The sequence below is a fragment of the Lagopus muta genome, chromosome 2 (assembly GCF_023343835.1).
Source record: "Lagopus muta isolate bLagMut1 chromosome 2, bLagMut1 primary, whole genome shotgun sequence".
Lineage (NCBI taxonomy): Eukaryota > Metazoa > Chordata > Aves > Galliformes > Phasianidae > Lagopus > Lagopus muta.
This window is the reverse complement of record NC_064434.1, coordinates 43883761-43896832: the sequence shown is the minus strand read 5'-3', so window position 1 is coordinate 43896832 and position 13072 is coordinate 43883761. Positions and strand designations below refer to the sequence as shown.

The window sequence follows — 13072 nt, the reverse complement described above, 5'->3', positions numbered from 1 at the left end:
CCTCATCTTTTTTGTTGTTGAATATGGACTGAGGGCAGAACGAATCATATTTAATACCAGCAGAACACTGGAAGAAAAGATACATTAATGCCTCCCCTTTCCCAGCAACTTACATGGAGAATGTGGGGGCAGAGAGCCTTGGAGGATCATTTGTCTCTATGGTAACTACACTCAGTAAGAGCAGAGAAGACAGGGAGCAACAGAGTATGAGAGACTAGAATGGATGCTTCTGTGAAAGCTCAGATTTAGGGGTGTGGAGAATTGTCTCACATCACCTCTGTTACAAAGAAAAGAAATTGACTAAGAACAGCACAGTTAGATAGACTGACACCTACTCTGCAGGAAACATGCTTGGATTTTTAGATGCAGTTATTTTTTAGACCACTACATTCTTTTAAAGATGTTTTTATTTGCTACGTTTTTTATTTCTTTAAAAATCTCTTCTTACTGTAGATCACTTCTGTAAGTAGAATGTTATAACTTGTATCTCATAGCAAAGGCACAGCTGCTTTGCTTGAAAGTATTTTCAGTCTCTTTAGTCCCCAAAACTCATTTTGGAAAAATAAAATCAAATTCCAGGGAGGCAATGTTTTTATCCTAATAAGATTCAATCTGGGATTGTCCCCTTTCCCTAGGGATGTAAATGTTTCTCCAGTGTGTTTACAGAATCACAGAATGGCCAGGGTTGGAAGGGACCTCAAGGATCATGAAGCTCCAACCCCCCTGCCACATGCAGGGCCACCAACCTCCATGTCCAATGCTAAACCAGGCTGCCCAGGGCCCCATCCAACTTGGCCTTGAACACCTCCAAGGACGGGGCATCCACAACCTCTCTGGGCAGCCTGTTCCAGCACCTCACCACTCTCTGGTTAAAGAACTTCCCCCTGATGTTCGACCTAAATCTCCCCTCCCTCAACTTGAAACCATTTCCCCTCGTCCTACACATATCAACCCTTTCAAAGAGTTGATTCCCAATCTGTTAATTCCTTGAGTATGTAACATTCACAGCTGGATAAGTTTCCTTAAGCAAGAAAACTCTCAGGCAGAGGTAATATGATTGAATTATGTGTATCAAGTAGAGAACCAAATTTAGCATGAATTGTGAGTGTTCATGAAATTAAGGTCATGTGGAAGGACCTCTATTGAGTGAATTTGTTACTGTGTTCAATATGCTGTCTCAGGTGATGCCGCGTATTCATTTAAATCCATTATTCTGCCTGTATATTTTCAAAATTTCATTACCCACTCAGAACTGTAAGGTTTTCAAAGGGCAGAACTCTAAAAGATGCTCTATTGAATGCTAGATCCAGAGAAAACACACGTTACTATCTTCTATACACTACTGCTTTGAGTAGGTCCATGGTTCACAAGGAAGCACACATGATTTCTACAGTGTGAATGTGCCAGGGATAACATGTGCAAGAAGCAGTTAGTGTAACCTAATTATGTATCCTTTACTTATTTCTTGCTATCTATGTCCCTAATGGAATCATCATTACGTAACACATTAGTGCTGCTCAAATTTATACAGATGTCACCTGGCTATCTCTCTACCTCATTTGGAATACATCACTGCAGCCTGAAACATAATTAACTATGGCATTTGCACAACTTGTATTTTAGTGAACATAAAAAGGGAGGTAGTTTCATGTTCCTATTTAGAACCACAGAAGTAGAGAGCAGTGTCATTGCAGGGAATAACAAATGTGATGTCATGGGCATTTAGCTTAGTAAAAAGCAAATGCTCATAAACATTTTCAAGAAAATAATTCACTTCTAATTGTGGATCAGACTATGTGAAGTCTGCAAGGTGTTTCTGCTTGAAGATATACCCACTTGCACCTTTGGACTAATAATCATTCAAATGGAGTGAGGGTTAGCCACTGAGATGTCAGGCTAATATCTATGTACTGTTCAAGCTGTAAAATGAGGAGATGAATTGCATTAATTATTCTTTGCCATAAAAGATTCACAAAAATACTTGCCTAAATGCTTATTTGTTAACTTCTTAATTAAAAACGGCTCAATTGCAATAACGTTTTGTCATTCACATTGGAGACAGCACATCAGGAGCTGCTAGCAGTATTTAATATGGCTGCATGGGCAGGGCTGTGGCGCTGCCCCATTCAGGTGCATGGCAGCCAGGGGCATGGGGACAGTAGTAATATTTCCTTTAAGATAGTAGCTTAATTGGTAGTTTAACCAAGCATTTTTTGACCAGGCTCTATTTTGGAAAATTAAACGTGAAATTTGTGGGTTCAGCAGTTCACAAAAGAAGACTGAGAGATATTCAGTTCTAATCTGAGCATCAACTTCTGTACATGATTTGATTTTCAGAAATCATGCTGCCTGAGTTTGAAGAGAATGATTTGCTAGATATACCAGAAATGGAAACAATTAAAGAGAAGATTGACCTCTTCATGAATGACTGGCAAACAATGGAGTCAGAAATCAAGCAGTCATCCCTAGTTCAGGTTGTTGCTTTAGAGATTGCTGAGCAAACTCCAGAAAGTCTGCTTAATCAAATTATCTTGGTTATGGAAGGTAAGTAGCACTGTTTCTGTGATTTACATTTAACACACAAAGAGGGATTTTGGAGAGTTTGTATGATGAATATACTAGAGGAGAGGTTATACTGAATACTCACTTATAGGAAGTGGGAACAGAACATGCTACATTCTGTTGGTGACCTGAGAAGCACAACTGCAGCCTTTAAGGCATTCAAAGATTTGGGAATATAAATATATTTGAAATATATATATGCTATACAAATATGTACACAATTTGCTCTCTAATCATTCTGACATCGATTTGCTTAGTTACTTGCCCTATCTTTTTATACTAGGATAAGTGTATGAGAAATGGTCAGAAAGTAAATGTTTACTAATGTACGATATCTGTTGAAGTCAGTAAGACTTTCAGTGTGGTAATAATATACCCACTTACATATGTCATGTTTCAAGACTGAATTTTTACAGTCTTAATATTGTTTTGGCAAGTACACTTTCTTTACGAGCTTAAATCTCCAACAATTTTGAGTACTGGATAAATAATATTAATAACACACTTTTCCTATGAACTCATGGAATTCAATGCAAGTGTAAACTAAAACATCTGTTCTGCTAACTTTAAAATAATAATTAAAAAAAAAACATGATTTTTTCTCAATAAATAATGGGAAAGAAACTGTTGCAAACATTAATGCCACTGTCTCCATCTATTTACATAATACTTGCACTCAGAAAGCCCAATGACAATACTAGTTTACTTCAGTAGAGAAGTAAACCAATTTATTAGCGATATATTTTTTGGAGGAATCAATATATTAATAAGTGTAGGCTGCTCTAAAAGTAATGCCTCCAATTTATTTTCATGGAAACTACAACAGGTACAAAGAGCACAACAACACTATTTGATAGAGAAAGTTCTACCGACAAAACACTTTTTCAACACAGTCACCACCATTAGCTATGTGTTTTTGCCAGTGATGGAAAAAACCTGCATGCCACCCTTGTAAAAATCTGCACTAGCTGTTCATGGCCATCACAAATATGGCTTTCATGTCACTGTCACTACCCCCCATTGCCTCACTATGTTCACGTCCACTGTTTGGTCTCCATTAACACTCAGCAAGCATCAGTGAATGTCAGCAGGTGCAATTTTTTCCACATGGAGGAATTCAGTGGCGCACCTTTGCTTCATCTTCACTTCCATGTCAGACACCATTGTGTCAGGCTGCCCCTCTGCTGCCATCTGCCACACAGCAACAGCATGTAATGGAATACTGACAGGAAGGTTCACTCTCTACTATCGTAGCACCACCACCACCATCCATCTCTGATGTTTTTTTTGCCAACATAACATAACAGGAGGCATTACTTTTGGAGTAGCCTCGTACATTTATTTCATACATCTGGAAAGAACATTTCTTCTTTGAATAAGAGAAATGGAACGATTTACTGCCATGTGTGTGCTTGCTTTTATGTATGAAGAGAATATGTTTTGATATAGCCAAGTGAAAAATATGAAACAGGAAACAAAATTAACCTTTTCAGAACCTTTTAAATATCATGGCTGGGAATTATCTAATGAAGACTTAGACGAGGAAGCAGAAGACCTAGCTGCTGAAGCAGAAGCTATAGAAGATAATGAAGCTGAGGAAGAGGAAAATGAAGAAGTAAGAATGCTGGCTTTATCTACTTTAACTCAGTTGATTTTTAACTCATTTTCAGCTTGATCTGTACCCCAGATAAATCAATTTTTGCATTTGGTTTTGTATTATCCAGTTTTAGCATTCTTTGAGAATAAATGTAATCACGTGTTTCAAGAGGAGTTTCATTGTATTTCTCTGATCTGGCTGATAGATTTGATTCCAACAAGAAGCATAAATGTCCCATGCTAGTAGAGAGAATGCATGTTTTGTCAGGTGGCAAAGAAGGGTTTTATTAAAAAAAAAACAAATGTGATCTTTAATTGCTGTCAATCAACAATGATTCTGTGAGCCTTCACATAAACTTTGGAAGAGGCAATGTAAAAACCCTCATGTTCAATCCTCTGCTTCATCTCAACTATTGATAGTTTTCAAATGCTAATTTTAATGAAATTTAAGTCCTAGATTCACCCTTATTTTTATCCTATATTTAAAGATGCCCATCCCCGCGTTTAACATTACAAAATATCTGTATACTGTACAAATAGCTTTTTAGAACTTAATTTTATTGGATAAACAGATTTCATATTACCAGCTCTCACTGCCCTTTCTGAAAAGTCTACTTCCTTCTTTACATTTAGAAGCAACAAAAAGTAAGTTTCAAGAACACAACAGGAAAAGATTTTATCAGATACTCCTAACCTAATTTTAGTATTCAACAGCTGACAATGATGTTATCATTTGGAACTTTGTATGGTCATTCTTTTCTCACTAATTATCTCTCTACATTGGACAGTTTGTTTTCTGACAGAATCCAAAAAAGGCATGTTTTTATAGACTCATGCCTATCTTGAGTTACAAGAGTTACAATGCAGTTCTCATTCAATGCTCTGGTGACACATTCAATATTGGTCTAATTTTCTTCATCTACTTAACATAAGTAAATGACTGACTTCGAACAACATTAAAAGATTTTCACAATCTTTTCAGGATGAAGAAAAAGCTAAGGAAAAGAAAAGACACATGGGAGACACGAAACACTTCTGTCCGGTCAGTCTGAAAGAGGATTATGTCCTTTATCCAGGACTGCCTGAACATGCAGCTAAATATCGAGAAAAGATTTATTACTTTTCAAATCTTGAGTACAGAGAGAAATTTCTGAAGAACCCTGAGGAGTATGTGGCTCACAAAGAACCGTTACAAGTGAGAATCTTTAAAACTGTTTGAAGCATATAACAAATTAAAATCACTATTTTCCAGATCCATCTACAATTGTTTATCATATCTGATTTTTTTTCTATGAAATGACTTGTATATCACACAAGTACCTGAAAAAAGTGACTTTACAGTGTATGTTCAAATTAACACATTGAATTAATGATGCAGATACAGTAGAAAAGAGAATAAGGGCACACAATAATCATGTTGTGATTTACGAATCGCAGTTATTACTACTTCTATTGTTTTAAAGTTCTTTGTGTTTTTTTTAAATAGGTAGATGAAAGGTAAAATAAATGCATGTTTCCTGGAATTATCTAATTGGGATTTTGTTTTTACTTACTGATGTCATCTGCCATGGTGTACTTGTTAGCTATTTCAGAGAGCAGGTCTGCTTGGAACTGCAGTATAAGAGCTGACAAAAGTAAAATGCAAAATGATCTGTTTTTCAGACAATTTTTATAATGATATTTTGGAACTGAAAATCAGTAGGAGATGCACTGTGGAGTCCCAGTTACTATAAAATGCTCCTTTTTTTTCTTTTTTTTCCCCTATAGGCTCCTCCCTTAAGGGTGTGTTTGCTGGGGACACATGGAGCGGGTAAAACTGCTTGTGCACGATGGCTAGCAGACAAATTTGGCATTTTCCATATTCAGTTTAAAGAACATCTGCAAGAACTGCTCTTACCCAAAACTAAGGAGAAAATTGGTCTTGATTTTGATGAAGAACCTGAAGAAGATGATGATAAAATTGAATTACAGGAACTGCAAGAGCTATCTCAGACCACTACTAAAACGGAAGATGATGAAAGCAAACAGGTAATAATCTGAATATTTTTGTGTCTGTAGACAGCACAACTGTTTTCTGAACTGTCTAGCAGTTACCTATAAAATTCTAGTCAGATAAAAATCATTTATGTTAAACTATTTTCCTGATAAAGTTTGGAAACAACAGTTCTGTTACAAATATTGACAATGCTTTTTCACTTTCTTAAGAATGTCACCAAAATTCTCCAAATCTTTTTAATAAATTATATGTAGTCTTGTTTTGTTGTTTTTTTTTTTTTTCCACTTGTTTGTTGTTTTTTTTTTCCAAAATAGTCAAGACAATTGCTAAAAGGAAGAAAAAAATGTCAGAATGATATGGGGAATGTGTGAAGATGCTTTTGGCAGGTCAGTTTATAACTTGCTTATCACAGCCAAAAATATGGCAAGTGTTCCTGGCACTGATGTTTATGGCTGGTTCTCAGTCAGCAGTATTTACTTATTTTTTGGCATCAAGATTGTGTTCTACACATAAAGGATGCACTTCTGTTCGTATTTTTGTCCTCATCAGCTTTTTATCTGCTGGTAAGCAACCTTCTTCGATGTATTTTTCTTTCTCAGACTCATTGTAAAGTGCTTTATGTGATGGTATGGCCAAAGCACAACTGATGTAATTACAGTTCACTATAGAAAGCTGTTCATTGGTCTGTGAATAGGATAAAACCCTAGCAGGCAGCATCCAAGATTATTCCTCCATAAACATTTCTGTTAGTATGATTACCAACACTATCCTGTTTTCTAGTGTTCTCCAGAATCATTTGATTTCACTTTCACTTTTTGGCTTTGGATGCAAGCTAAGTGGATGTTTGATGGCTACCAGCATTAAATAACACTCTTGTAGTAGTAAATATCTAGTCATCTTAAAGACTAATTTCAGACCAGGCAATACTTTAGAAGCAAATCTATTTGTCTCCATCTTTCCCTTGTCCCATCTTCCCCTTTTCAGTTCACATGGAGCAGTTTCAGAGTGTATGAACTGAATCCATCTTGAATGAAACTAAGCTCAAGCACATGCTTCAGAAGCATGCCTAATGCATTCCATTTGTTTATGGATGCTCAATCCACAGGGACAGATCAGATCTAGGCCTAAATGTTCTCTCAGTCTATGTAGTGTATATATTGGGTCATTAGCACCATTGATTTTGTTCTACAAAATTTCTGCTATTGTGCCTTCTATTTGCTGTTATAGAGATAACCTATATATTCATTTAAATGTGTTTTTTGTTGTTGATTTTTTTTCCTGAAACATTGCTCAATTGTTTAAGAAGCAAATTTGCACAATTAGGAGGTTACAAATACATTCTTGTAATATCTACATAAGCATTCAGATGCCCACCGAACTGGTATTTATTATGTGATCAGATATTAAAAAAAAAAAAAAAAAAAAAAAAGGAAATCGGAGATTTTCAAAATGAACAGTGAATTTTATCAGGAAAATGCATACTACTAATAAATGGAAACCTTGTGTGTGTGATTAAATGACCCCCCCTTATACATATCCCAGTGGAGAAGAGACAAGATGTTGGACTAGGTCTAATCCAATCCTGTGGATTGGCTGTTGTTCACTGGAAAAACTGATTTTAGGAAGTCCCTCTAGAAAACACTCTCAAGTTTAGTTTTATATGAAGCGAATATAGCTGATGCACTTCAAGTCCTCTCTCTGCTGTGAAATAAAGGCTTGAGATGCTTGGATGTTTGTTTGAAAAGTACCCTATTATTGCGAGCTAAAATGTAATAAAAATATACCCTCCATGGGCAGCACTCCCAGACAGATGGTTATTTGTACAATCTTTTATTTGTATATTGTTGAAGTTGAATCTGTGGATAAGCTGGGAGGTGGAACAGAAAATAAGGCAGGACTTAAGAGAGCACTTCTCCCTTGCATAGTTAGACAGTTCACTGTTGTTCTGGAGAAACAGTTATCACAGCTTCTTCTACAAGGTAAAATTACTAGATAGTAAGATTACTTGGTAGTACTTACTTCATTACTTGACGTAAGATTACTTGGTATTGACCTCAGTTTTATTTTGTACCTAACTTGAGACCAGACATGCTAATCCATAGTCACAGTTAGGTACTACATCCAACAGTCACCCCTTTGGGACCAGCTTTTAGAGCAGCACCTTTCTGTGTTATCTGCAGGCAGCCCTCAGGCTGTTTGTGAGGCAGCCAATAATGGAAATTATTGAGGACAATACTGGAAATTAAAGGTGAAGAGGCTTCAAAGTATACTGTATTCATGGTCACCTTGGAGACTGCTCTTAGAGAGTCATTTAAACATAGCCAGCAGGACCTGTGCTTTATAAAGCTAAATTGTTAAGTAATGTTACAATTTTTGTCATCTTTGTACTATTATTTTAATATAGCTTCCATGTGAAATTAAAGAAACTATCATGTGTTTTCCGAGTTTCCGAGGCTTACTTTTACACCTATTGTTTGTAAAGAGGCAGGGTAAGTTTAGGTTGGTCAGGAAACACCTCTTTACAGAAAGGGTTGTTAAGCACTGGAATAGGCTCCCCAGGGAGGTGGTTGAGTCACCATCCCTGGATGTGTTTAAAAACCGTTTGGATGTGGTGCTCAGGGATGTGATTTAGCAGAGGGTTGTTAGTTAGGGTAGTGTGATTAAGTCATGGTTGGACTTGATGATCTTTAAAGTCTTTTCCAACCTGAGTGATTCTATGATTCTGTGAACTGATTAATACCAGTAAGGAGCAGATACTTGTGGGAAAGCAGACTCCCAGTATTGCCAGCACCAAGGTTGTCTCTTTCAACTTGATGGAAAATTGGCCATATTCTAGGGAAGAAAACACCCCCAAGCATGTGGACACTATCTGTAATGTATTCTATGCATTAACTTTACGTATAGCGTACTATGGTTAAATGCAGCAAAAGAGTTTAAAAAAAAAAAAAAAGAATTTGTATGGTAACTCTTCTTGCTTTTTCTCTCTTTTTTCTTTTGTTGCTTCTGTTGTTTTTCATTTGTTATGGATTTGCTTTATATAAAGGAAGTGGAGTTAACTGATGAGGAAGAAGCTATCAAAGCAAATCTAATGGATGCTCAGCCATTACCTCCAGAAGTACTTGACAACATTGTTCCTGATTGGTGGAGGAAAGAACCATTCCGGTAACTATAAGTACATCCCCTCTTTCTTTAATTAACCTGAGGAAGTATATCATCCATTGTGTCCACAATGACAAAAGTGCTATGACAGTTATTATTCAAATAATACTTGGGGCGTCTTCTCTTTGAGAGCATCAGCTAAGGGTTTTGTAGCTATTGTTTCTCGGGTCACACAAAGTACATTAAAGGCACAATGTATTTTATTTATTTCAAATTTATTTTAAAATATCTTTTTGTCTCTGCACAGTAAAACCTCAAAATAAATTTGTTACATTAATCTGTAAGAATTAAGATATATGGTGAAGAATTATTCTTACTTCGTGAAGGTACAATACATGAAATCAGTATTTTCAAAACGTTATTATGCATTTAATGAGAAAGTTTGAAACAACTTTTTTTTAAATTCTGTGCATTTTCATTTTCACTTTAGACTACATTGATATGTGATTATTTTTTTTTTCCAATTAGGTCCACAGGATTTATACTGGATGGTTTCCCTCGTACTTCAGACGAAGCCCAGTATTTGTCAGAACGAGGACTCTGTCCTGATGTTGCCGTTTATATTCATGTAGAAGAAACTGACATTCTTGACCGTCTTTTACCTCCACGTCTAAAAAAGTGGAAAGAAAGACAGCATAAAAAAGCAGAAAATAAAAAGAAACTGAAAGATCTGAAAGCAAAAATAAAGGTAGGTTTTCACTCCTAAAACTCACAGAGCACTGAAGAGCACACAGAGAAACAGAAATGGGACCAAGGAGAGACAGCCCCCAAATCAGATTTAACCCAGGGGACAATAAGAACTCGGGGCTCCTTTTCTCCTCTCCTCCCACATTAACGCAGCCCAGTGCAGGTAATGTATGCACATGTGTAGTTATCCAGTAGGCCAAGTAAATGAGCTGTGCTGCCAGACACCTGGCAAAGCGAGAGTATGCCGTGCACCTGGGAAGTCCTGGGAAAAAGGCAACTAGGGGGAGTGAGGTAGCATGGCCAAAAAAGTCAACTACAGCACATTACTGCTGTTGCATCTCAGCTGTTGTGCTGATCTGTGTTTTCCATAGTCTTATTTTATAGCTGTGTGCCACCTATATGTTTAGAAACTCTGTGGCTTACCAACAAAAAAATGATAATATTTTCAGTGCAAATAGAATCATGGTCTTTTTCTCCCCTAATCTCATTCTCAGAAATTGCCAAATTAATTTTATTAAAATCTAGATATGTGTTCACGTAGAACATGCAAAGGTAGAGGGCACACAGGCAGCAGTTTTAATATTAAAAGCAACTGGAAACAGAGCTCTAAAGTGAAAATAACAGTATTGATTCCAGTTTCTGTTCTCACAGTAGAGTTTTTATCAGCAAATATCATTGTCTTCTTGCATCTTTTTTCACCAATAGAATGAGAAGATTGCTAGAAGAAGGGCAGAACTCCTAGCAGAACAAAAAAAAAGGAAGGAGGAGGTAAGAAAACAAAAGTGTACAAAACCAATTTAAATAGAAGTGTTTGCACTCGTATCGTAGAAATTTCTACAGCTTTTACTCACAACTTGTAGAGCAATGTGGAATAGTAAATATGTGGTAGACTGCCAGAAACCTCTGCTTTCCAAAGTAATTTGAAAAGTTGTTGAAATTCATTTAGAAACCGTTGACTCATTCCACTAAAACCAATTCTCAGTATGTGCTGAAGTCAGCAAAATGCTTACGAATGCATTTAACTTACCTAATTTGTAAGTGTAAGAGTAGCCCTACTAATTGCAATTAGGCATTGGCTTTAAGTCCCCTGTTAATACCAAATGGAATTGTTCCAGATTTCTGCCCAAATGCAATTACAAAGGTACGATAGCACAATGCAACACATCTGTAATTTCTTTTGAAATACAATTTCAGCATTTACTAGATTTTTGCTTGCAATAAAGAATGCCCCTAAAATGTTGTTGAATGGTTTAATAATTTCTTGAATTAATGAGTTTTATAATTTAAAAAAAAAAAAAAAAAAAAAGCCAAACTGGAGCAGTATATGTTCCCTCAAAGCATCTGCATATAAGACATAAAAGTATTTTACATTTATAGGTTTTAGCAGATGGGGAAAATTATGAAACCAGTGAGGAGGAAGACGAGACTGCAAATGAAGACATTGAAGCTATACTTGAAGAGGAGTTTTTCGAACAAGAAGAAGAAGAGCCTGAAGAAGAACAAGAGATTGATGCTGTTGAGCGCATGCAAAATGAGATTGTAGAAAGGTTTGATTCAGAAAGAGAAAGCATAGAAGGTGCACAGGTACCTATTCCATTATGTTTTTTATAAAGCTATACGATTTTAAAATGGTATTATAACATATGGCTATGATATAAGAAGTCTTCATTTTTATTTTAGTTGTCAGACTTTAAAGTATAAACAATATTGCTGCTGACATCTGAAAACTGTACTGAGAAGTTTTATGCTTTAGAAAGTATAAAAATTGTAAGAATAATAGGTGAATTGATGCTGGCAGCCAAATTTGAAATTCATATGAACAACATTTCAAATATACTTTTCAAGGCAAAATTCTAATAACAGAATTACATACCGGGACTACATACTGTTACATAATATTCCTTAGTTACAGCTTACTCAACATTTTCCCCATTATTCATTTTTTTTTAATTCCAAGAATTTTTAATGTGTTTATGAATAAGTTTATATAACTTAATATTTCTGATTCATGTTCTAAGGTTAACTAATTATTTAATTTAATTAATTTACGGTCCCCTTTGACATGGTGCAATCTTCCTCTTTTATGGAAGAATAAATCGCCTTGAGAAGGGAATAATGGTATTTGATTATTTTTTATAAAATATACTTCTAAAGCTTTCACTTATCATAGTGGATTCCTCAGTGTGATATATTAGATTTTCAATTTCTTTTAGAATATGGTGATACTTAATATAGTCTGACTAATTTAAAGCTTCAGTGGAGAGGAAGATCAGTTTTCATCTCAAATATTGCTGATTCACAGTGACTGAGAACGTGCTCAAGATATTGTCAACAGTTCGTAGAAAATCTTATTGAAGATCTGAACATGTTTATCATTTCTAATATTTTGTTATTTTTTCATTGATCAGGAAGAACTTGAAAAATTCTTAATACCACAAATGGAGATCAGTGGAAGACGGAAGCTGCGCATAGTATGCTACCAAATTTATTGCAAGCTGAATTCTTTAGTGGAAAATCGTGGAAGCATTTTTGAAAAATGTTACCCAATAAGTTTGCCACTTGCACATAAGATGTTAGTTTTCTCATATAAATTTCCAAGTTCTTTTGGTCAGTGGGATCCAATCAAGGTAATTATCTTGAATAGCACTTATGAAAGTAATGTTACCATAAAATGTATATAATATTATGTATATATTATTAAAAACAATGAGTCAATATCAAATAATACCAATAATACTTAATCAAAACCATGTAGGTTGCTCCAAATATAATGCCTCCTATTTATTTCCATGAAAACCACAACAGATACAAAGAGCACAACAACACTGTTTGGTAGAGCAAATTCTCAGATACAAAACACTATTTTCAACATAATCGCCACCATTAGCTATGCATTTTTGCCAGTGATGAACAAGAGCCTGCATCCTGTGCTTGTAAAAATCTGCACCAGCGGAAGTGACGCACTGTCTCTGTCGCAACTGAAATGCACCACTCACTGCCTCACTGTGTTCACACCCACTGTTTTGTATCCATCAACATTCAGCAAGCATCGGTGAATGTCAGTGGGGGCAG

General features: G+C 35.8%; 1 protein-coding gene across 3 annotated transcripts in view; it reads left to right on the top strand.

Annotated features, from left to right (window-relative positions):
- Positions 1-13072, top strand: part of AK9 (adenylate kinase 9) — a 55369-nt gene that overhangs the window by 28868 nt on the left and 13429 nt on the right. For all 3 annotated transcript variants that reach the window (XM_048935543.1, XM_048935544.1, XM_048935545.1), the window contains 9 exons: positions 2338-2544; positions 4056-4177; positions 5141-5353; positions 5926-6186; positions 9198-9316; positions 9782-10001; positions 10706-10768; positions 11378-11584; positions 12409-12627. In XM_048935543.1, the coding sequence (XP_048791500.1) occupies positions 2338-2544; positions 4056-4177; positions 5141-5353; positions 5926-6186; positions 9198-9316; positions 9782-10001; positions 10706-10768; positions 11378-11584; positions 12409-12627 (1631 nt within the window). The remainder of the gene's footprint in view (positions 1-2337; positions 2545-4055; positions 4178-5140; positions 5354-5925; positions 6187-9197; positions 9317-9781; positions 10002-10705; positions 10769-11377; positions 11585-12408; positions 12628-13072) is intronic.